The sequence below is a fragment of the Balaenoptera ricei genome, chromosome 14 (assembly GCF_028023285.1).
Source record: "Balaenoptera ricei isolate mBalRic1 chromosome 14, mBalRic1.hap2, whole genome shotgun sequence".
NCBI lineage: Eukaryota > Metazoa > Chordata > Mammalia > Artiodactyla > Balaenopteridae > Balaenoptera > Balaenoptera ricei.
The window spans coordinates 3,181,152-3,206,700 of record NC_082652.1 but is presented as its reverse complement, the minus strand read 5'-3'; the positions used below and the strand labels follow the sequence as shown (position 1 = coordinate 3,206,700).

Sequence of the window (25,549 nt, the reverse complement as noted above, 5' to 3'; positions counted from 1 at the left end):
TTTGGCCAATGGGACCTGCCTCCCCTGGTATTATCTGGAAGGTTCTGCCCTTCTTGAAAACCACCCCAAACCACTGCCCAAGTCGGACTGATCGGGAAGACAAAAGACCGTCTTCTTGGCTTGAAGGGGGCTCATCTCAGGGATGCATTCACACCCTAGAGCTCTCCATGGGGTGAGGCTGAGGATGGGCTTCCCTGAACCTTTGCCTGGCTTCTCACTCAGCTATCTGGTTCCCTTTCCTTCTCTCCTTATAGGTTTCTCCTGAGAACGTTCCCTCAATTAATCACTTAGACGAGAAACTTCATCCCACTCCTAGAAAACCCAACCTAAGACAGAGTCATAGCCGTGATATTCCTAACCCAGAAATAAGAGTGGAGAAAAAGCTAAGGGTTCTTGAGAGGGCAGCTGTAACCTGACTCCATCCTGGGCTGAATTCCAGAAGGAATAACGGCACCTTCAGGTAAGGTTGGGAATATGAGGGCAGAGGGAACAGAGCCTTCCCCCCAATTCCATCCCAGAGCATAAACTGGGAGCTGACAAGGGGTAGCCCCTGAAGACAGCAGCTGAAGTATAAAAAGAATCTGCATGAACAGACTCACAGACTCAGAAAACAAACTTATGGTCACCAAAGGGGAAAGGCGGGGTGGGGGGGAGGGATAAATTAGGAGCTTGGGATGAACATATACACACTATTATATATAAAAGAGATAAACAACAAGGACTTACTGTATAGCACAGGGAACTCTACTCAATATTCTGTAATAACCTAAATGGGAAAAGAATTTGAAAAAAAAATAGCTACATGTATATATATAACTGAATCACTTTGCTGTACACCTGAAACTAACAGAACACTGTTAATTAACTCTACTCCAATACAAAATAGAAATTAAAAAAATAATCTGCATGAAAATAAGGGTTGAGACAGACACGGACCTTGCTACATCTCCCAGTGGCAGAGGTAGTAGAAAGGGCACAGTCGTGGCTCAGAAAGCTGGCGTGTCTGCAGAGGCCAGTGGTCCCGACGAAGACCAGTATCATCTGGGTTGACCCACAACCCCAGGTGGAAAGAAGGACTGACCCGGAAGTTCAGCGACCTTCTCTTGAACCCAAGGCATGATGCGGCAATAAGAAAGTCCATGGAATTTGTACCGGATCCTGGAGAAAGTGTGAGTTCAGACTTTAGATCACCTGAGATATAGGTGGAATGCAGGAGTAAATGAAAATCAAGTTGAGAATTAGAAAATTACATACATTTACATTTCTTGCATGACTAAGTTACTGAGATAATAGTTGTACCCATTGGGCTTCAGAAGCATTTCAGGTCCTGATAATCTGTTGGATGCTACGGCCCCAAAGCACATGTTATGAAAGGTAAAGTATCTAAACTGAAGCACGGGGCTGGTGGTGCTTTTCTCACTTGTGAGGCCAGATGAAGGCACCTTGGTCAGTCTTGTGGGTATAATATTAGCGTTTCTGGGAACCTGTATCTGAATGTGTGAGTTACCTGGGCACAAGAAGAGAAAAAAATCTTTGATTCCAAGGTCTGCTCGGAGGCTCTATTTACACTGAGTAACAAAGGGGACTTGTCAGGCAGGAGCTGACAGACATAGATCTGTCATTCCTTTATTCGTTCACTCAGGTATTCATGAATCACACAACTATTTACTGAGCGTCTACTATAAATTAGGCATTCTTCTTGGCTTTGGGCATTTAGCAGTGATGGCAGTAGAAAAGGACTCATTCTGATAGGATTACATTCTAGAGGAGAAGAAAGGCAATCCATAAATAAATTATCAATATAATTTTAGACAGTGATAAGCGCTCCAAAAATGATAATCTCTGTTTCCTACACGTCAGACCCTCTCATGAATGCTTCACAGGATTCACTCACTTAATCATGATAAAAACCTCACGAGATGCGTGAAATTGTTGTCCTAATTTGATAGAAGCAGAAACAGAGGGACAGAGGGTGGAGAGATACGCTCAAGGTCATGGCTAGGAAGTGGTGGGACATAGTTTGCAGCCTAGATAGTTCAGTTTCGGTGTCCATATGACTGTGGTTGACTGTCACCAGCCTGGCATTCTACTGCGGCCAAGTTATAGACCCGCCTCACTGCATTGCTACACTGTTGCACACTCAGCAGGACAGGACAGCCTGGCAGAGGGGACCAAGTGCTGGGGTCAGACCGGGAGGGCTTCTTCAGATAAGATGCTTGGGAACAGCCTCTCCAAGGAGATGACCTGCAATCTGCAATCTAAACAATGGAAAGGAAACTTCTAGATATCAGCTAGATGTCCTCTAGGTGACATCTAGAGGAAAAATATTCCAGGCAGAGGAAATATCAAGTACAAAGCCCCTAATGTGGGAATGAGCTTGGCACCTTAGCAGGATGCAAAAAGGAAGCTTCACACCAATTGGTCCCTACATAGGGGAAATTCTCAGCAAGGGACCCCATCCGCCTACAAACTATAGGAATCCCTTACTTTTACCATCTCGGACATGATGGGGGTTTATGTGGTTCGTATGTTTGACCCAAATCATGTACCTCGTGCACTTAAAAATTTTCTTGGTGTGCATTAGAAATCCTTCTAAATTCTCCATGTCTTTTTTTCTCTCACTTCTTAAATGGGATTATTATGCTTGCATACATATTAAAATATCTTCGACTAGTTTTTTTCTAAAGTACTGAATAATTGTCAAAATATCTCTTTGAAAATGGAATTTCTCTCCATTCCACATGATGGACAGATAAGGCAAGCGGCCACAGAGGGTTAACTGGCTGGGCTTCGTACTCCAAGACTCTCAGGCCACTTAACAAGATAAGCATAGTAGTTCCTCTATGACGGAGACCAACTTGTCCAGACAATTTCTGTTCTCTCATTCAAGGAAATCATGCCTCGGCGGGTAGTGAGCCTGCAAGGGCAGCCCCCAACAATTCCTCATCTCTGTGTGGTGGAGGAGGAGCTAATTCACCCCCCTCTCCTGCCCACCTTGAATATGAACTTGCCCTGGGATGATTCGACCAACAGAACGTGCTGGAATGACATCTGAGGCCATCAGCAGATGGGCAGCTTCTGCTTCCTTATTCTTGAAACACAACCCTAAATGCTCCCACCCAGAACCCAGCCATGAAGCTGTGAGAAGCCCCCGTCGGGGGAGGGGTCACGAAGGAGAACCAAGGCTCTCCAACCCAGCCGTGACCCAGCTCACAGCTGACGGCCACATCTGGGCATGCAAGCGAGGCTGTGAGACCATCTGGGACATTTCAGTCTAATCCAGCACCCACATGACCAAAGTCCCCACCTACATCCCTTGGAGCAGAAAACTGCCCAGTTTGTCCCATAACCACGAGAGACCATAAAACAGCTGTTGTTTTAAGGCATTCAGCCATAGACAGCTAAAACGATCCCTTAATGTGAAATATTGTGCCTGAACAGACTGAAGGCTGAGGGTTCTTTGAGCTTGGAAGCCATGGCTCCCGTCATGCTGACATTCAGGTCAGAAGGGAATGTGACACAGAATTGACCCTGCAATTCCACTGCTATGTGGACACCCCAAAGAACTGAAAACAGGCAAACAAAAAAATATATGCACCTGTTCACGGCAGCATAATTCACAACAGCCAGAAGGCGGAAACTCCCCAAAAGCCCATCAACCGATGAATGGATTAGCAAGATATGGTCCATCCTTACACAGGAATCTGATTCAGCCATAAAAAAGGGATAAAGTGCTGACATATGCTACAAAACGGATGGACCTCAGAAACATTATACCAAGAGAAGGGAGTCGGACATGGAAGGTCACATATTGTATGATTCCATGTATATGAAATGACCAGAACAGACAAATCCATAGAAACAGCAGCATGCAGATCGGTGGTTGACAGGGGCAGGGGGAAGGGAGTGGGAGGAACTATTTCATGGGTACGGGGTTTCCCTTTGGAATGACAGAAATGTTCTGGAACTCGACGATGTGGTGGTTGCATAACTTTGTGACTGCAACCGAATTGTTCACTTAAATGGTTAATTTTATATTCTTTGAATTTCACCTCAATGAATTACATTTAAACGCAATTATACTACCTTCATGCCACTAAGACAGTATCCTTAAGTGGTGACGTTGTCCTTTGTGCAGGAGGGACCTGTTTAAATCTCAGATCGGGACCATAATGCAAGAACAGGTCAACAGTAAACCAGATAAAAGGTACCATGCTGATTCCAAGAACTGGGAAACCATCCCCAGGTCACTACTATTGATCGATGACATAACTAGAGAAAAATATGTCATCGTAAAAGGGAAGTGATTGAAATTTATTTTCACCTTTATTTTCTCAAGTAAGTTCCTATTTTGATACTTTTATATTTAAATCAAGTTGCCTAAAATATAGATGTGAAAAGTACCTACTTTCTCCTTCCATCATTAGAAAAAATATAATTTCAGTCCACCCCACTCTTCTCTTCCTACACCAGCTATATTCTTCCTTCTGTTTCTGCAGTTTATCTATCAGAATCTGCTTGTCAGAGAGACTGCTAATCTAGATTTTTCTTTAGCCATAGTTTGTGGTAGAAATGATGGAACTTTACTAACCACATCTCACAGTTTCATATTCTATTTATTCAGATCGATGCTTTTTAAAAACATGTTATGGAAGTCTATGATTTTCTTCTTGCTAACAAGAGAGGTTTTTTATTTTTTTAAATGAACAGTTTATAGAAGGCTGTGGCCACCAACCCCTGAGTCCAATTATGGAGAGAAGGTTTCTCTAGTTTTGGGTTCATTAGGGAAAAAAACCAAACTAAAAATAAGATAACTAGAATCAGAGTTTCAGACATACCAGCTTGCTACAAGCCACTTTAGATCGTTATACAGGGAAACCAGCTGATGACAGACGCAGAAAGAGTGCAGAACCCAAAATATATGTGGGCCATGGTGTTTCACTTGTGGTGGCAACTAAAATTCAGAAAACATCACCATGGCCATATTTGAAGCTGTCCTGATCTTCTTATAGATCAGCTGAGATATATTTTAGTTACAAGGAACATGGGTAATCTACTGGGAATGTGACCAAGGAGACAGGCTTGAAGGAGTACATCGTGGGGTTATTTTTAAGAGTGAAAAGTTGGAAGAACAGGACATGGGTAAATAAACCACCGAGGGCTCAGCACACTGAGTGCTACTGTAGTGGCAACGATGCTTTGTGCTCATCACGTTGCATCCTCTTCTGGGTACCAGAAACACAAGATTTCTCTGTCTCCCTGATTCTTAGGCTGGGAGCATGTGATAGAGAGCTGGCAACCGGGAATGAGAGCAGGGGACGATGCATTGTGTCTGTTCAAAAGCGGTGAAGAGCAGGTGTATGCCCCTAGGACCCAGATCTTGGAGCCTAAATAACGTCTCCAATAAAAGGAATCAGGGATCCTTGGAGAAATGGCAGATTCCAGTCTGTGACATGAAAAGTACAAGGTGAGCCTGGGAACTCTTATGATGGCGGGAAATTTAAAAAGTGCTCAAAAAAAGGATGGTGACATCCCCAAAAGACACAGGACCAACTGGAAGCGTTTTAAATGGACACATCTGGGATCATTTGACCCTGAAACTGTATCATGAGAGTGATGGATTATATTCCACAGAATAAAACAAATATCCATGGGTCCATAGCTGATATAAACACATAATGGAATACATAAATGAACTGCAATTAATAAATATAGAAGGAATGATGGAAATAGAAAATCAGCAGGGGCAAACTCCACAGTGATGATTGTTTCGGAGTAGAATCATCCAAAGATGCTACAATTCGTGGGCAAAGTATGACAATTAATAGGATATTTACATAGTCTCAAAGTATCTCTGCAGTTATTTAATACATAGGGGAAAACAGAAATGTCACAGTGGATAAATCTGGCAGATGCTATCTTAACCAAACGCTCCAAGCTAACCTCACCTGTAACAGGATATAATGACATTATCCACCTGCCAATACAACACACCAAGAAAGGCACAGCATAATTTCCATGGTATTCAAGCCAAAAAAGGACATCCTGAATTTAATCACAAGGAGACATTAACCAAACCCCAACTGAGGCACATTTTACAAAATAATTGGCCAATATTCATTAAAACTGGCAAGGTCATGAAAAACTAAGACAGTATAAGGAATTACCCCAGAGTAAAAGTGTATAGCCCTGGACCAGCTCAGTCACGCCAGAAAAGGGCATTAATGGGTGGAATTCAAATAGGTCTGTATTTAGTCACAGAGCTCCATATCAGTGTTTATTTCCTGGTTTTGATCATTGCACTGTGGTTATGTAACACGTTAAGATTTAGGGAAGTTCAGTAAAGGGACCATGGGAACTCTTTCCATTATTTTTGCAACATATTTTTAAGCCTAAACCTATTTCAAAATGAAAAGGGAGCAAATACAGTCCATGTGTTTCCTTCACCCCTCTCTTTCCCTACCATGGTATTCTTGGAAACCATGCATTGAGGTGGGAGCATCACGAAATGGAAAAAGCCTGGATCCCTGAGTCACCAGATGAAAAAGCTCCTTGCCAACCTGACGGTAACTCTACATGAGTGAGAAATACATTTTTGCTGTGCTAGGACCCTGAGACTTCAAGGAACATTTGTTACTGTATTATAACCTACATTATTCTGGTTAACATAACTATGTGATAGTTAACGGGAATAGCTGGTTCTATGTGTAGAGACGTGGGTTGATCTCTAGAAATATTGCTGGTTAAAGAAAAAGGAAGTTGCAGGACAATAGTTTCAGAATGACACCTTTTATGTTAAAATAAAACTTCAAAAATTCAATATAGGTTTCACCTGTGCAAGAATGTGTACGTGTATGAGATGTGGATGAATGTGTAGGAAATGTGTATTTTTTACATGTGCATGAATGTGTATATAAAAGCCTAGGAAAAGGTCAAGAAGGATACACAATTGAAACAGTGGTCATTCCTGATGAGGCGAGAAGGCATCAGAATGTATATAGGATGGGAATTTTATCTGCATATTTAAAATATGATAATATATTCAGAAGTCATTCTTGTAATTAAAATTCAGAATAAAAGCAGGCCGTCTGTTAACTTGTTGACCTCAACGAAGTGATTTGTAAACCCATGGCAGAGATGTATTTTCATAACAGACATCATTAGTCTGGTAGGGCCAGACTCTCTATTTACTGTATAATGAAGTTGCATTTCCCCAGAGGATAAAGTCTCAGAGTCAGAGCAAAAGGCAGAAACAGCAAAAAGTTCATTACTCTTAAAATTTTCCTTAAACTGTCCATAAAGTACAGTGTAGATGGTTTCATGTATCCAACGCAATACAGTGATTTTCATGGACTTGAATGTTAAAGAATCATTAGGCTAAAGAGAGAAGCCAGACAAAATTCTATTTGCAGATGTTTGGGCTAACTCCCTCCAACGTTAAGTATACAATCCCTAACAGTCAATGGCTGGAAAAACAGCCCTGCATGATTTCTTCTATTTTATTTTAATACTTTGTGTCTCTAGTATAAGGCATGCTAATAGATGTGTCCATTGTTGGAGAATTAAGTAAAATAATGAAGTTTCATCTTCCTGGGGTTCATTTCCAAAGACAGTTCGTAAGTTAAAGTAATTACAGCCCAACTTCACTTTACGAGGCTTTCTTTTTTCTTTCTTTCTTTCTTTTTTTTTTTTAAATTGGAGTATAGTTGATTTACAATGTTGTGTTAGTTTCAGGTGTACAGCAAAGTGAATCTGTCATACATATACATGTATCTACTCTTTTTTAGATTCTTTTCCCATACAGGGCATTACAGAGTATTGAGTAGAGTTCCCTGTGCTATACAGTAGGTCCTTATTAGTTATCTATTTTATATATAGTAGTGTGTACATGTCAATCTCAATCTTCCAATTTATACCTCCCCCACCTCTTACCCCCTGGTAACCACAAGGCTTTCTTAATGGGGACTACATCTTGTCTGTAGTCTTTGCATTTGGCTCTTCCTTACAATGATCTGGAATAATTACAATTCTCTTGCTTTCTTCTTGTTCATCCAGACGTTTTGTCTTGATCTGAGCTACTGAACTGCGACTCAGTCCCCCATCTCTCTCTCCCCCTACCCGCACCTGGATGGACCAACTTTTGAGACACTTATTCAATACTTTTACAACAGCAGGTAGGCAATGCAGGAAGATGCCCAGTAAAAATTGGGGGCACAGGCTATGAAGTTGGAATCTGAGGTCTCTTCAGGGTTAGTTTTGACTTGACTGTTAAGATAGCCCATGGACCGCAGGGTTCCCTCCAGCCACTCCAGGGCTCCCTGGTTCCCTCTGGGATCCTGTGTCACTGGGAGAGGGAGGATGGTGAGGGAGAGAAGATCCTTGGGAGAAGGGCTCGGGAATGATTATAAGGCCGTTGCAGAGCAATGATTCCTGGCCTGAGCAGAGGCTGGGAAGCTGGGGAAAGTCAAAGTAAGCATCACATCCAAGGGAGAAGGCAAAAAGGTTTGCTGCAGGGAATCAGAAAGACAAAGTGAATGGGTTTGAAGAAGCCCACGTGAGAAAACCAGGAGGTTAGGGGAGACAGGGGAGAGAGCGCTTTAATGTGAGTCCACAGCACAGCCTGTGGTGGGGAGGAAGTACTGCAGGCTGAGATGATTAGAGCATGCCTGTCACATATGATGGGGTTTATAATCAAAAGAATATACATATATCAATGGAACAGGATAGAAAGCCCAGAGATAAGCCCACACACATATGGTCACCTTATCTTTGATAAAGGAGGAAAGAATATACAATGGAGAAAAGATAAGTCTCTTCAATAAATGGTGCTGGGAAAACTGGACAGGTACATGTAAAAGAATGAAATTAGAACACTCCCTAACACCATACACAAAAATAAACTCAAAATGGATTAAAGACCTAAATGTAAGGCCAGACACTATCAAACTCTTAGAGGAAAACATAGGCAGAACACTCTATGACATAAATCACAGCAAGATCCTTTTTGACCCACCACCTAGAGAAATGGAAATACAAACAAAAATAAGCAAATGGGACCTAATGAAACTCAAAAGCTTTTGCACAGAAAAGGAAACCATAAACAAGACGAAAAGACAACCCTCAGAATGGGAGAAAATATTTGCAAACGAAGCAACTGACAAAGGATTAATCTCCAAAATATACAAGCAGCTCATGCAGCTCAATATAAAAAAAAAAACCCAATCCAAAAATGGGCAGAAGACCTAAATAGACGTTTCTCCAAAGAAGATATACAGATTGCCAACAAACACATGAAAGGATGCTCAACATCACTAATTATTAGAGAAATGCAAATCAAAACTACAATGAGGTATCACCTCACACCGGTCAGAACGGCCATCATCAAAAAATCTACAAACAATAAATGCTGGAGAGGGTGTGGAGAAAAGGGAACCCTCTTGCACTGTTGGTGGGAATGTAAATTGATACAGCCACTATGGAGAACAGTATGGAGGTTCCTTAAAAAATGAAAAATAGAACTACCATATGACCCAGCAATCCCACTACTGGGCATATACCCTGAGAAAACCATAATTCAGAAAGAGTCATGTACCACAATGTTCACTGCAGCTCTATTTACAATAGCCAGAACATGGAAGCAACCTAAGTGTCCATCGACAGATGAATGGATAAAGAAGATGTGGCACATATATACAATGGAATATTACTCAGCCATAAAAAGAAACAAAATTGAGTTATTTGTACTGAGGTGGATGGACCTAGAGTCTGTCATACAGAGTGAAGTAAGTCAGAAAGAGAAAAATAAATACCATAGGCTTACACGTATATATGGAATCTAAAAAAAAAAAAAGGTTCTCAAGAACCTAAGGGCAGGACAGGAATAAAGATGCAGACATAGAGAATGGACTTGAGGACACAGGGAAGGGGAAGGGTAAGCTGGGATGAAGTGAGAGAGTGGCATGAACATATATACACTACCAAATGTAAAATAGATAGTTAGTGGGAAGCAGCCGCATAGCACAGGGAGATCAGCTTGGTGCTTTGTGACCACCTAGAGGGGTGGGATAGGGAGGGTGGGAGGGAGACGCAAGAGGGAGGAGATATGGGGATATATGTATAGGTATAGCTTATTCACTCTGTTATACAGTAGCAACTAACACACCATTGTAAAGCAATTATACTCCAATAAAGATGTTTTAAAAAAAAGAATATACATATATATGTATAACTGAGTCACAACATTGTAAATCAATTATACATCAGTAAAATTTTAAAAAGAGAGATGGAAGAACATTACTAAAGGACAAACTTATGTCAACTGGTGCTATTCACATTCTTTGTATGATTCATTGAACAAATCCATTCTCATCAGTAAGAAAAGATACTGGTCCCTGTAATGATACTTCCTCTCCCATTTCCCAGACATAGCTCTGATGTGGTCAGTAGAGCAATAATGGAAGAAATCTGTCGACTTCCTCCCCATTAGCCTGCCTGAGCGTAGCAAATACTAACACCTGAGCAGCCAAAGATCCTCATAAAAAAGAGGGAGCCACCCATATATGCCTCTTATTGCCAGTCAGATCACACCCACGACAGCAAATGAGGTTGATCCCTCCTTTAAAGAGAATCCTTTAACTAGAGAAGGGCAGGGTTAATTACCAAAGGAAACAGACTAGCACACTTCAACCTATTCTCTGGCATCTCAATTCCAGCCTCAGATTTATAAACTTTACTTCTGGTTCCTTATATCCTGCCACCAATTGTCCTTGGTATAGAAGGACATGGATAAATGCAAGTAGAACCACCCAGAAAGTCCAGCTGGTATTACTGAGGATTGTAAAGACATTATTATTATTATTTTTTTTAAATTTTATTTATTTATTTTATTTTATGGCTGTGTTGGGTCCTCGTTTCTGTGCGAGGGCTTTCTCTAGTTGCGGCGAGCGGGGGCCACTCTTCATCACGGTGCACGGGTCTCTCACTATCGCGGCCTTTCTCGTTGCGGAGCACAGGCTCCAGACGCGCAGGCTCAGTAATTGTGGCTCACGGGCCCAGTTGCTCCGCGGCATGTGGGATCTTCCCAGACCAGGGCTCGAACCCGTGTCCCCTGCATTGGCAGGCAGATTCTCAACCACTGCACCACCAGGGAAGCCCATAAGACATTATTTTTAATAATATTTGATGATGAATAATACAGACATACACATGATCAGTTATGCCATTGTGTGGGACAAGATGTGCGAATAAAAAAGTAGAGAAGAAAGCAAAAGGAGAGAAAAATCTTTTCCTGGCTTTTAATTTCCAAAAGTCTACACTGGAATAGAAAAAAAAAATACAGCCAATGTTAAGATTTGAGGGAATACTCAGTGAGTAATAGCAAGGGTCCTTTAACTTCCTGAATTTGCTTCCTCAAGCTAAAAACAGGGGAAGATAGTCAGTGAAGAAGTGGGGTTGGCGGGTTTCACATAGAGTCTTTGACTTCAAGCTAAGGAGAGATGGGATCTGAGAACAGAGAATCTATTCCATTACTTGCTCCCTGCGGCAAGTTCCCAGGGACGTGGAGAGTCTCCGGAGAGAGGAATTGCCTGAGATTTCACTGGGCTGCCAGAGCATCTTGGACATGTACCATGCCCTGGGTTGTAGAGAAGCACACAGTTCTTGTGGCTTGGAAGTAGCCAAGAGAGCTTCTGGACCTGAAAAGGTGCTTTACTATATAGATGAGGGTAAAACGCTTTTCCCAGTGGCTTGTGTGCACAGGAATTTTCATGGACCAATGCGTAAAAGCCAGATGGGAGAGCTGGCATCTCAGAAGATGCTCACAGGAACAAATTATATGCACTCAGATGTCCCCATCTCCATACGCTTTGGAAATACATTCTGGGACTTCCCAGGATGTAAACAACCCAAGAAGAAAAGGGGAGGTGGGGCTTCACAGAGACTGAGATTAGGTTTCTGACAACTAGCCTAGCAGAACTTGGAAACTCAAAACAAATCAAGTTATTGAAAAGTAATAAAAATATTTATCTTGCATCTAGACGTTTATGGCTCAGGACACTATTCCCATGGATGGATCAAGAACATTTATGTAATCAGAATAGTGAGTGATACGGACCAAAGTTCAATGTTTCTTCCATGATTCAGAACACATTTCAAGATTTTCAGTGCCTCACATGCAAATTATGGGTACCGGGAAAATCACTGGCTGGCAGATCTTTATGTCTGTTTCCTAATCTGCAAAACAAGGTCATTGGCTGAAATATTTTATAAAGTGAAACAATGCAATGAAGTTTATGGTAAAATCATAAAGCCTGTCATAAAATTGCTTGCCCTGTGTTAGTGATTTGGGGCTCAAACAAGGAAGGCATCACGGGGAGGCGTCTCACCATGGTGTGTGAAGATGTTTAGCAGAGGCCCCTGTTCAGGACAGAGCCTCTCATCAGGGCCAGAGCCTTTCTCACTAACCCTGTCCAGACAGCCAACCTTCTGTCTCACAGTGGGAGCTTCTTGGACAGGTGACACCAGCTAGGGCTGCAGGAGGGGCTCTGGGAGGGTTAAGTATTTCTTACATAGAGTTTCAGCTTGTCTTCCTGTTTTCAGTACCACCTCACACTGATTTCTAAGATAACTGGAACCTCCAAGTCCTGAGCTTTTTTATTCTCTCTCTCTCTTTCTCTCCCACACACACACTGCCTCTCTCTCTCTCAGTCAATATATCCCCCAGACCTCTCTGCAGGTGGTTAGCTACCTCTGGTCTGCTAATTCAGTGACCACCTGAGAGTCTTCTTTCCACAATTTCAATATTTTGTTGAAATCTCTTATATGACTGTTTACTTTTTGCTTCATGTTATGGGTGTTTTGAAAAAAAGATTCTTCACTGTTGCGATGGTTAATTTTATGCATCAGCTTGACTGGGCTATGGGGTGCCCAGACAGTTGCTTAAAATATTATCCTAGGTGTTTTTGTAAGGAGGTTTTTGAACGAGATTAACATTTAAAGCAGATTGCTCTCCATAATGTGGTGGGCCTCATCCAATCAGTTGAAGGCCCGAGTAGAACAAAAAGAACGGCCCCTGCCAAGCAAGAGAGAATTCTCCTACACACTGCCTTTGGACTTCACTGCAACAGTGGCTCTTCCTGGCTCTGTAGAAGACGGCCTTTGGCCTCACACTGGAACATTAGCTGTTTGTACCCTCAGTCTGCTAGTCTACTCTGCAGACTTCAGACTTGCCAGACTCCATAACTGTTCTTTATAATAAATCTCTTCATATATATATATATATATATATGTGTATATATATATGATTCTGTATATATACATATATAATGTATACATACATTATATATACATATATAACGCATATATGTGTATATGTATATATACATACATATATAATGTGTATATGTGTGTGTATATATATACATATATATGTAAAAGTAAAATGTATAGATAGGCAGACCTCATTTCATTGTGCTTTGCTTTATTGTGCTTTGCAGATACTGTGTTTTTTTTACAAATTGAAGGTTTGTGGCAACCTTGTATCAAGCAAGTCTGTCGATGCCCTTTTTTCCAATAGCATTTGCTCACTTTGTGTCTCTGGGTCCCATTTTGGTCATTCTCTCAATATTTCAAACTTTTTCAGTATTATTATATTTGTTACAGTGATCTGTGGTCAGTGATCTTTGATGTTACAACTACGACTTGCTCAAGGCCCAGATGATGGTTAGTATTTTTAATAATAAAGTATTTTTGAATTAAGGTACGTATAGTGTTATTTTAGACATAATGCTATTGCACACTAAATAGACCACAGTGGGGTGCAAACATAACTTTTATATGTACTGGGAAACCAAAAAATTCATGTGACTCACTTTATTGTGATATTTGCTTATTTGCAGTGGTCTGGAACCAAATCCACAGTATCTCTGAGATCTGCCTGTATATTTACTATTGGTTCTGTTTCTCTGGATCACCCTAATACAATCATAAATATAAGTAAATAATCCACCACAGAAATCTAGATTTGGCAGCAATAAAGCCTTTTGATTGTGTTGTATGCATTGGGAGTATTTGAATGCATTATCCCATTTAAATCTCCCAATGGTGTTGTAGAGAGATGCTTGGATTGAATAACAACTGGACTGTCAAAAGGAAAATGGCAGTACAGGAATTTTTTAATATTAAAAGTGTTTTCAGCTTTATTGAAGCATAATTGACAAATGAAATTATAAAATATATTTAAAGTGCAGAATATGATGATTTAATGTATGTATAATTGTGAAATGATTACCACAATCAAGCTAAATAACACATCTATCACCTCACCGTTACCTTTTTTGTGAAAGAACACTTTACATCTACTCTCTTAGTAAATTTCAAGTAAAAAATATAGAATTATTAACTATAGTCACCATGCTGTATACTAGATCCCCAGAACTTATTCATCTTATAACTAGAAGAGTGCACCCTTGGGCCAGCATCTCCCCATTTCCCCCACCGCCAGACACTGGTAACCACCATTCTACTCTCTGTTTCTATGAATTCAACTTTTCTTTATTTAGATTCCACATATAAATGATACCAGAGAGTGTCTGTGTTTCTCTGTCCAGCTTATTTCACAGTCTCATGTCTTGGAAGGAATGTAAGTTGGTGCAGCCATTACGGAAAACAGAATGGAGGTCCCCCCCACCCCGCAATTTAAAATAGACCTACCATTACTATCCAGTGATCCCATTTCTGGGTATATATCCAAAGGAAATGAAATCAGTATCTGGAAGAGAGATCTGCACCCCTGCGTTGCAATGATTGCAAACTTATTCACAATAGCCAAGATATGGAAACAACCTGTATGTCTATTGATGGATTAAAAAATGCACTATATGTATACAATGGAGTATTATACAGCCATAAAAAAGTAGAGAATCCTGCCACTGGTGACAACAGAACAGATATTTTAATCTAACTACACTACACCAGAGTTACCTCTCTAATCACCTCTAAATCACCTTTACGTTCTGTTCTAGAAGCAACAAGATATTCTTTGGGCAGGATGAAAGAATCTCCTGTGTTACGTACTTTGCCTTCATGCTTTTCACAGCCATGCAGCATGATCAGTGGACAAGTGTTAGAAGCTTCCGAACCATGCTCTTGTTTCTATGGCTGAGTACTAAGTAAATCTGGATAAAACCTGTAATTCTGTTTTACTGAAGTCTATCTTCCTCCCCATAGTTCCATAATGTCCTAGGTGTGTGAGGTACTTTAAGGCATCTAAGAAAGAAAAGGCATCCACTTCTTCCAAATAAATCATAAATAGTCACTCAACCTGTGTTGTACAGAAAGCAGAGCCCGAGGCAGAGGTTATGTGCTATGAACGCACGAGGGGCGTGCCAGCCTTGGGGCAGGAGTGCCGGAAAAAAGGAGAGGGGCAGGGAAGGAAGGAAACTGATGAACACACATGAAGGAGCTGGCAAGTGTTTGATATCAAGCATGACAAATTGCCCAAATTTGCCAGACTCTTTCCTGGGAGACCATACTAATGGATGCTTCTCAGATCCGTCCACCTGGGGAGGGATTTATCCACTAGTTTCCATCTTTTGTTGGTCAAAGGTGTGCCCTGCAGGATGCTAATTCCTCTTTGCTTCTGGGTAGCATGTGTGTACTTGTCCAGAAAATCCTGCACATTTCAGAGTGAACAAGAGAGCCCTAGGGCGGGACAGCACAGGCCTAAGGTCAGGCACTGTTTTTTTGTGCCAAAGCAAATTCCCTGGTGTCATTAGGGAGTTTAGTGTTACAGCAGTTGAAAAAAACAGCCCAATGTCCCTGAACCAGGTAGACCTGGCCTTCAGAGAAGGTCTGAAATGGCACAAAGATGTGTAACTGATACAAATTCTTTAGTCCAGCTCTCTTACACTGCCCTCCAAAGGCCATGCTGGCTAAATTTCACAGTGGGTACAGGGCAAGTATCCTGACGATAGTGTTTAAGCTCCTGGATCAAGCCATACCTGAACTCTATGTGCAGACTGTTTCTTATGGAAGTCAACCAATATCTCTCTTCTGTTTCACCTAGTTGAATTGGGTTTACAGTCACTTGCAACAAAGGGTTTTAACAGTTTCACATTAGATTGATGTTTCTCAAAAGCACATTTTGGTCCAAAATGATATAAAGAATCATTTACAGAAAGCTAGGGCAGCTCAGAAAATGTTTTATGTGTGACAACTCATGACAATCTCCACCATCCCACCTCTCATCAAACTGGACATTTTTAATGAACAATTGACATTTTTAAAAAAACTCTTGGAACCTGCAGACACTATTAATAATCAGATATCATTTTCACATCTTCATTCGCACTAAATTTAATTCACTGCAGAGACAAGAGGGAAGGGTACACTACATCTTTCTCAGATGTCCTTCAGGATGTTCTGATAGTGGTGCTAAAGAAGAGGAAGCTATCACGTCTATGAACCTTTTGTGCTGTAAAGTTAAACCAGTTTCTTCAATGAACCCTCCCGGCCTGACTGCTACCCAGTCGCGCTTCATCATTTTCATAGGCAAGCATCAAACCTCAAGCCCTTTCCCTGTGCTTTCAAAATCTGAAATGAGTCAAATACAAAGATAACTTGAGTGCTTTAAAAGTTGACCAAAAAAGGTGCAAAAATGAAGAAAAAAATAAAACCTCACACTTTTTTTTTTTGCGAGTCTCTGCACATTTGGAGTTTGGGCACAAAGAAGATTCATAGAACAATGACTGTTTTAATGGGCCTTTCAAAATGTACAAGGAAGCCAACTAATCTTAGAGGCGATGGTGAATACTTGAGCAGCTACTTAATAAAGATGCAGGAGTGTGTGGTGTGAATGCAATACTCCCTTTGGTCAATCAATGCTCAGAGAAGCTATTAACCCACAGAGCAAAAGGCACCTTGCCAGATAGCTATCCTGTAAAAGGAGAGAATTCCAAGAGTCACAAAAACGGGAATGTCATTGACCCGTTCAAGTAAAAAGACATTCGATGTTGTCTGGTAGCCAGGGCTAGGGATGGAAGAACTGGTTTACAGGTGACCACTGGGCACCTGCCCAACTTAAGAGCTCACACACATACAAGTACCTGTTAAGGACCTTGTGTTAGTTTCCTGTTGCTGCTGTCAACACATGACCACAAGCCTGGTGACTCAGAACAATGCAAACAGATTCTCTTTCACTTCTGCAGGTCAGAAGTATAAAAGCAAGGTGTCCACAGGGCATGTTCCTTCTGGAAGCTTCAGGGGAGAATCTGTCCCCTTGCCTTTCCAAATATCCAGAGGTTGGGACTTCCCCGGTGGTCCAGTGGTTTAGAACCTGCCTTCCAATACAGGGGACGTGGGTTCGATCCCTGGTTGGGGAACTAAGATCCCACATGCCGCGGGGCAACTAAGCCCGTGCGCCACAACTACTGAGCCCACGCGCTCTGGAACCCGTGAGCCACAACTAGAGGAAAAAAAAAAGCCCTCGTGCCACAACTAGAGAGAAGCCCGCATGCTGCAACAAAAGATCCCACGTGCCGCAACTAAGACCCAACGCAGCCAAAATTAAATAAATAAATTAAAAAAACATATACATATCCAGAGGCGGCCAGCATTCCATGGCTTGTGGCCCCTTCCAACGTCACTCCAATCTGTTGCTTCCCTCCAGCCTCCTCTGAAAAATCCTCACGTGCGTGTCCTACTGTAGCCAATTCTCTGCTTCTCTCCTTTATCAGGACTTTTGTAATCACATCCATATGGATGACGAAGGCAACCTGCTCATGTCACACCCTTAACCACATCTGCAAAGCCCCTTTAGCCATGTAAGTTAACATTCCCAGGCTCCAGAATTAAGGATGTGGACATCTTGGGGCCATTATTTATCCCACACAGTCTTGAAAGCGGATGATTGAAATCAAAGCACAAACTCTCATTCTAGAAAGGACTGTCCCATTGGAGCAAGCCCTGGGTTTGGCTGTGTCATTTATTCAAGCTTCTTCCTAATGCTTGATTTTTTTCCAGAGTCTGGTTTCTCAGGTCCCTGTATTATAAATATCTGGATCCTCTTCTGGGTGTTTGTATGGGGCACATCCCAGTACAGAGCTCGGGGCCGGGGTGAGGGCTCACGACATTGTCCCACTCTCTTTCTCTATCTCTTAACATTTATTCAGTAAATGTTGAGCAAAGACCTTTTGGGAGATGTTTAAAGAAAAGAGACTCATACAGGAGACTGAAGTGTCCATGGTAATTTACCTCCTCATCAAACTTGCTTCCAAAGCATAGACATTCTTCTTATTTTTCAGATTGGGAACCAAAGCACTTCTGTTGCATTAGGCACTGTTCTAGGACTTTTATGTATTATTTAATCACATCTACCCTCCTCCCCAAGCTGAGTGGGTGGGTATCACTGCCTCATTTAACAAACGAGGAAACTGAGGTTTAGGGAGATTAAATGAAATACCCAACACCAAGAGCAAATAGGTGGCAGATACAGAATTCACTCTCAGCCTTGTCTAATTTCCGGGCTCTGCCTTTTAAGCACCATATTCTATTGTCCCAAATGATGATGTCTCTGGGAGGGAACAGAATATTTTAGGCAGGTGCATTGTTTTTTGTTGTTGTTTGTTTGTTTAATTTTTATTTTATACTGGAGTATAGTAGATTAACAATGCTGTGTTAGTTTCGGGTGTACAGCAAAGTGATTCAGTTATACATATACTTGGTACCAATTCTTTTTCAAATTCTTTTCCCATTTAGGTTATTACAGAATATTGAGCAGCGTTCCCTGTGCTATACAGGAGGTCCTTGTTGGTTGTGTATTTTAAACATAGCAGTGTGTATATGTCAATCCCAAACTCCCAGTCTATCCCTCCCCCCGATCCTTCCCCTCTGGTAACCGTAAGTTCGCAGGTGCATTGTTAAAGACCTTCACAGCACCAAAAGGCCTGGAGAGCTATCAACTTTTTTTCCTCTTTTTCTCTTTTCTTTTCTTTTCTTCTATCTACAGCATTTATCTTAAGGACATACACTGTAGCTACTGTGAATCCTAGCAGATTCCCAGGCTCCAAAGACTTTGCTTATGAAGAGTCAAAACGGGGCTTATCCATATTCATAAGGCTTGTCTGCCACACTTCCTACGGCTGGGCTGGTGCCTCCGAAGGGCTCTGCCTCAGTTAGCCCGCGGCGTACCACACGGAGCATTTATTCTCAGCATCCCCGATCCGTGCATCAGCTGGTGATGCTCTGCTTCAGGCTGCGGGTCAGCTGGGCTCAGAAGGTCCACAGAACCTGGCTCCAGGCTCCACATGGGGTTCAGGTCTGCTCCACACGTCTCTCATTCTTCTGGGGCCGCCTGACTACGCGGCGTGTTTTTCTCATAACGATGCCAGCAGTACAAGAGGGCAGACCCGGCCACGTAAGCACATCTCCAGCACCTGCTCCACTCACATCCGCCAATATCGCCTTGGCCAAAGCAAGTCGCGTGGCTAAGTTCAAAGTTAACGGGAAAGGAAGTGAACTCCATCCACCAGCAGGCAGGGACGCAGCTATAAAATACGGGACGGAGAGCTGGGGTCCCAGTGTAATCCACCACAGCCTGTTCATATCTGGTTTGTTTTCCCTCACTGATGGTGATCCCCTCACTTCTACATCTGCTTTGATGGAGGAAGAACCAAAAAGTAAAACCCAATGTATTCTACTCCACTTACAAGTTCTTACTCTTAATTCCATCCCCATATATTGAATCCACCCCCAAGCTCCGAGCATCAATGTTTCCACCCGATTCTTCATCTGCACTGTCTCACTGCAGCCCACCTCCAACATCACTGGATGCTCAGAGCCTCGAAGCAGTGCCCTTGGCTCAGTACATCCCCTCTGGTTTTCACACACTGGCCGGGGTGATCCTTTAAAGTGTAAACTCCCTACCTTTCAACTCTGCACTTACAATAAAATTCAAATTCCAGATCATGCCCTAAAAGACCCCATCTTCTCCAAGGCCCTGCCAACCTCTCTCATGTCATCTTATAACACTCCCCCACTCTGACCTCGTGTCCCAAGCATACCTGGGTCTTTTTTTGGTTTTTTTCAGCTCATGAGTAAGTTATTTATTTAAGCCATCTCCTGCCATAAGCAAAGGGATGGAAGATCAGTATAATGGTCATCAAGTATAATGGTCATCACTGGACACAAGAAGGTGAGCTTAAGGTCCCCTTTAGCAAAGGGACGGAAGATCAGTATAATGGTCATCAAGTATAATGGTCATCACTAGATACAAGAAGGTGAGCTTAAGGTCCCCTTTAGCAAAGGGACGGAAGATCAGTATAATGGTCATCAAGTATAAGGGATGGAAGATCAGTATAATGGTCATCAAGTATAATGGTCATCAAGTATAAGGGATGGAAAATCAGTGTAATGGTCATCAAGTATAATGGTCATCAAGTATAATGGTCATCACTGGACACAAGAAGGTGAGCTTAAGGTCCCCTTAAGCAAAGGGACGGAAGATCAGTATAATGGTCATCAAGTATAAGGGATGGAAGATCAGTATAATGGTCATCAAGTATAATGGTCATCACTGGATACAAGAAGGTGAGCTTAAGGTCCCCATTAGCAAAGAGACGGAAGATCAGTATAATGGTCATCAAGTATAAGGGATGGAAAACCAGTATAACAGTCATCAAGTATAATGGTCATCACCGGACACAAGAAGGTGAGCTTAAGGTCCCCTAACTTTTCTGGTCCATGTGTGCAGAGTAATGGCCCAAACTAGTGCTGTGGTCCCCACTGTAGTGGTCCAGGTTCTCTTTATTCATCTTCACAGCCAGTTGGAAGCAGATTCACATGAGGGTTCTGGACAAGGGTATGGTTACCATCTTCCCAGGGAAAGGGCTTGGACCTGATGCGGAGATGGGGGTAGTCGACCGACTCCCGTCTGCCCTCCTCTCCGGGGCGCGACTTCAGGAAGACGTCCAGCATGCTCACTCCCACCCTGGGGAGCGCCACGAGGCAGGTGAGGGCCTTCCACACGTGAGCTGAGCCCTCCTCGCTGTGGGCACCACTCGACATAGGCCGACTCAGCTGCAGCCGGGCACGACCTAGCGGCCCAGAAACCCGGGATCCAGCTGCTGCCACCATTTTCAACCGGGATCACCGCCTACCTGGGTCTTCTCATTTGTTGTTAGAACTTGCTGTTCTCTTTGTCTGGTGCCCTGGGACCCCAGATCGTCACACTGCTAGCCCTTCTTGATACCCAGGTCTCTTAAAGGCTAACTATGCTTATAAAGAAGCCCGCACCTTCCACACTCACACTACGTGGACCCACCATGATCTAAACTGTTCTAAACTGTTCGTATTTTGGTATCACTTGGGCAGTGCCAGTTTCTTCCTTAGAAAGGAATTTAACTGACAGGAGAGACCTTATCAGCCCAATTCAGCATTGTACCCCAAATAGGAAGCACAGTGCGAGCTTACATTAACAGCTCTCTAAATATTGCATTGAATTCAAAAATGATCAAAGGCATCTGAACAAGAAACTCACACGTGCTCCAGAAAGTTGGAGAAAGCATGGCTTCATAGAGATTACCAGAAACTAAAGCAATATTGCTCTAAGTCTGAGCTGCTCGTCAACGTCAGCTGACGCCTACACGCATCGCTGATATTTGGGAAGTGGAAGCTTGATTTGAGTTTCATGGAGTCCAAGTGTCACTGTCTTCCTGAGGCTTGGCCAAGGGCCCCCAAAGAGTAGGACACTGAGTTCTGTGTTAGTTACAAAGTCAAGGTAAAGGAATTGGGCAGGAATGCATGTCTGAGGATAGAGAGTTATGCGATGTATTGCAAAGCTGATGAAAGACAGCATGATAGGAGTGTGAGCTTTGGAGCTACACTGTCTGAGTTAGAGTTTGGTCAGTTTCTTAACCTCTCTTAACCTCAGTCTCACCATCGTTAAAATGAGGACAATAATAGCACCCACCCCCTAGGTTACCATGAAGATTAAATGGGTTAGTTCATGCAAAGCCCTTGTGAGCACTGCTTGCTACATAGTGAGCAATCCATCTGGCTTGGCTATTATTAGTATAAATAAATATTAATTTGGATCAAATTGTAGATACAAGCAGAGAGAGAGAGGGGAAAAAATCATAATTAGAGCTGTTAAATAACACTTGTTATAATTTTCTGTGGTGCCTTCTCAAAATAAGGTCTTCTGTAAATGCCACTTCAAATCTCAGAATTCAGCAACTCACCCACCAGCCAGCTGTCAGGGAATGGGTTTAACTCGTGGAAGTGGTTCTGTTCAGCCATTTCTTTTTCTCTGACAATGTTATCTCAGGGTTACCCAGTAGAAAAGTTACACTGCTTATTATAACCACAGTACAAACAAGGCCTGGGATTTATATAACACCTTGGATACCAAAAGCTAAAAAGCACATCTAAGTGATGCAGTCCTGCCTCTTTTCACAACATCCACGCAAAATCAAGAGTTTGATAATACTGTCCCCTGAGCAGATAAAGAGATTAAAAAGAAATCAAAGAACTTCTTCAGGGAGACCCAGTAGAGAAGTTCCATAGCTGAAAAGAGGTCTGAAAACCAATGTCAGCATACCAAGCCTTCCGTAATTCACCCGCCTTTACATTTTCAATTTGTTTACTTATGTTTCATCTCTTTCCAAAGAAGGAATTGCAAATATATTTAACAGGTCAAGTAAGAGACCTCAAACTGCATTCCATGGAACAATTACAGGTGATGGTCATTGTGACTTGGGAAAAATCCACTGGCAAATAGGATTCCATGGTGAACAGAATCTTAATTCCCCTCATGCAGAAAAGGATCGTTATTTACAGTTCTGGGTGGTCCTACCGTGGAGAATCCTGCTAACTTTGGTTAGCCCAGCATTTCACATCCCTGGCAAAGCATTTTTTAAAATACAAAATCAATACTACTCAGAGCACCAGTGTCCCATGGATCATTTGTTTGGGACATGCTGACTTGAGGAAATCATGGTGTAGAGAACAATGAGGGTGATAATGAGAAATCCAGGGTCAGGGCAGTGCATATCAGTCCAGACCACCACCATCTTTGCGTCCAGTTGCTACAGGCGGGATGCAAACGTGGCCATCAGCCTCCTACAGGCCAAGGAAAAGGTAGGAATACAAGCAGTCCTAAGGGTCAGCTTATGAACAACAGGTAAATCTGGAAACAGATAGTTTTGGGGGATTTGGTGAGCCTTTAACCCAGGCTTCTTCTTCAAATATTTCAAGATTTGAAATAAAGAAGCAACACAGGATAGCGGGCAAAGACTACCCTGGATTTTTTTCCCTAAGCAAATTTAGCAATTCCAAATGCAACGCGTGACATTCATAGAGGTACTATTTAAACTTGTTTTAAAATTAGTGCTACTAGTTTGAAAATGGTAGTGTATATTAATGCAGAAAGATTTTAGAGTTTCTAGAAGTAGAGAGAAACTCAAAAACACCATGGAAAGGATATAATTTTTATAAATGACAGCAACTATAATGCACCTATTGTGCACCTAACAGAGTGGGCATTCAGCAAATGACTCCCTTGTTATTATTATTACTGCTATTTTTAAAAAAACCAAAAACCAAAAACACCAGTGGAAATACCACAGCTTAAGCTTCAATGTTGTGCTTAGTTGGTAACTCAAGCCTAGAGATTCTTTTCGGCAGTGAACATCTGATTTATATGAAGGTCATAACCTTAACTCTCCTTCCTATTTCCCAAGCATCCCCAAATTTACATATCGAAAACTAAACTTTTTTTGATTTCTCCTTGAAATCATGCCATCCCCTTCTTCACCTCTCCGGTTTGTAGCAAACACCTCCTTATTTCCATTTATTTGAAATCAGACACAGACTTATCAGGATCCTCTTCTTTCTCTCGATGCCCACATGACCATCCACCAGCAAGGCTCAACAGCTCTTTCTCGTTATTATACAGTTAGTCCCCTACATACGAATGAGTTCCGTTCCGAGATCGCGTTCTTAAGTCCTATTTGTCCATAAGTCCAACAAAGTCAGCTTAGGTGCCCAACTAACACAATCGGCTACATAGTACTGTACTGTAATAGGTTTATAAGACATTTCACACAAATAGTACATCAAAAACAAGCAAACAAAAAATAAATAAAACATTTTTAATCTTACAGTACAGTACCTTGAAAAGGACAGTAGTACCAGCTACATCACTGCTGCTTTTATGCTTGCTTCCGGACACCCTGGGCTTGAAATAAAGGTACTGTACTACTGTACTCTATACAGTACCATACAGTAAAGTACACAAAAGCACAACCACTTGCAGAGGATGAAAGCACATGACAATGTACGCCAGACACGTGAACTAACTTACCTGATTGGACACGCGCACGCACATTCGCATCTTTGAAAGTTCGCAACTTGAAGGTTCGCATGTAGGGGACTCACTGTAACCTCAGGTATCTTGACTCCACCCCCTTCTCGCTGCCCCTCCCTCTTCCATCGTTTCCCTGTGGGATGCAGTAAAGTAGTCCGCAAATTCTCCTGCTGCCTGCCTCGCTGCTCTCCTCCAATACAATCTCCACTCACAATGTATTTAAAATCCATAAAATATATATTTTAAAATTTTCTAATTGACACTCCCCCCAAATTCTAACCGTTGCACTTGGAATAAAATCCAGATTCCCGCTTCAAGCTCATCTTGAGACACTTTTCTTTGACTCTTTGCCTTCTGGCCACCCTGGCCACTTTGAGCTGTTTTTTGCCTTAGAACCCACCTGTAGAAGGTTCCTTCTGTCTGCAGCGCCCACATCTCCTGCACTGTGTAGGACTGACATGTCTTTATCCCGCAAGCCTCAGTTTAAACACCACCTCCTTAAGGCTGACCTTCTCTGATTTTCCAAACTAACTGTCCCCCTTCTCCAATGCTTAATTCTCCATCACTATATTCTGTTTGATATTTTATAGCATGTTGTCTGATATGTGCAATGTTCACTTATTTATTTATTTACCTGTTCATTATCTGTTTCCTACATCTTTACCACTAACATCATGGGAGTGGGATTTATGTCTGCTTTATTTACCAAACCTTACACTTTACCTAATACATTCAAGACATGTGCACACACAGAGACATACATATTTGTAGAATATATGCATGATTGAACGAATGAGGAAAACTCCACAAAGGATTCTTTATGAAAAAAGAATATAATTTGATTTCATGGTACAGTATGTAAATAATTTGTAAAACATCCGTGAAAGGATGATTCACTAATTAATTCCCTTCCATTTTCTCTCTGTCACAAAACCCACTTTGGCCAACATATCAAAATACAAGCACGGCTTGCTGACTATCGTTTCCCTTGAAAATAATCAATGACCCCTTGCCTGTTTAGAAATCATAAATTGATTGCAGTTGCAAAATAAAATAATTCTCCAGAAAGAGCAGAATGCCACTTAGTTAATTCTGAAATGAATAATAAAACACGATAAACAGCCCATGCCACTTAGATGGATTTATTAACTAGAGTTTAGAAAAAGAAAGAGCAGTCATAATTCAGCC

The 25,549-nt window shown here is 41.9% G+C and overlaps 2 protein-coding genes across 2 annotated transcripts in view; both read right to left on the bottom strand.

The window, feature by feature from the left end:
- The window catches only part of TMEM132D (transmembrane protein 132D), a 678,719-nt gene that overhangs the window by 158,922 nt on the left and 494,248 nt on the right, over window positions 1-25,549 (bottom strand). The gene's annotated exons all lie outside the window — the stretch shown is intronic.
- On the bottom strand, window positions 20,800-21,129 carry LOC132347979 (cytochrome c oxidase subunit 6A1, mitochondrial-like). The gene has a single exon (XM_059895038.1). It carries the CDS (start codon window positions 21,127-21,129, stop codon window positions 20,800-20,802), a length of 330 nt encoding a protein of 109 aa, XP_059751021.1.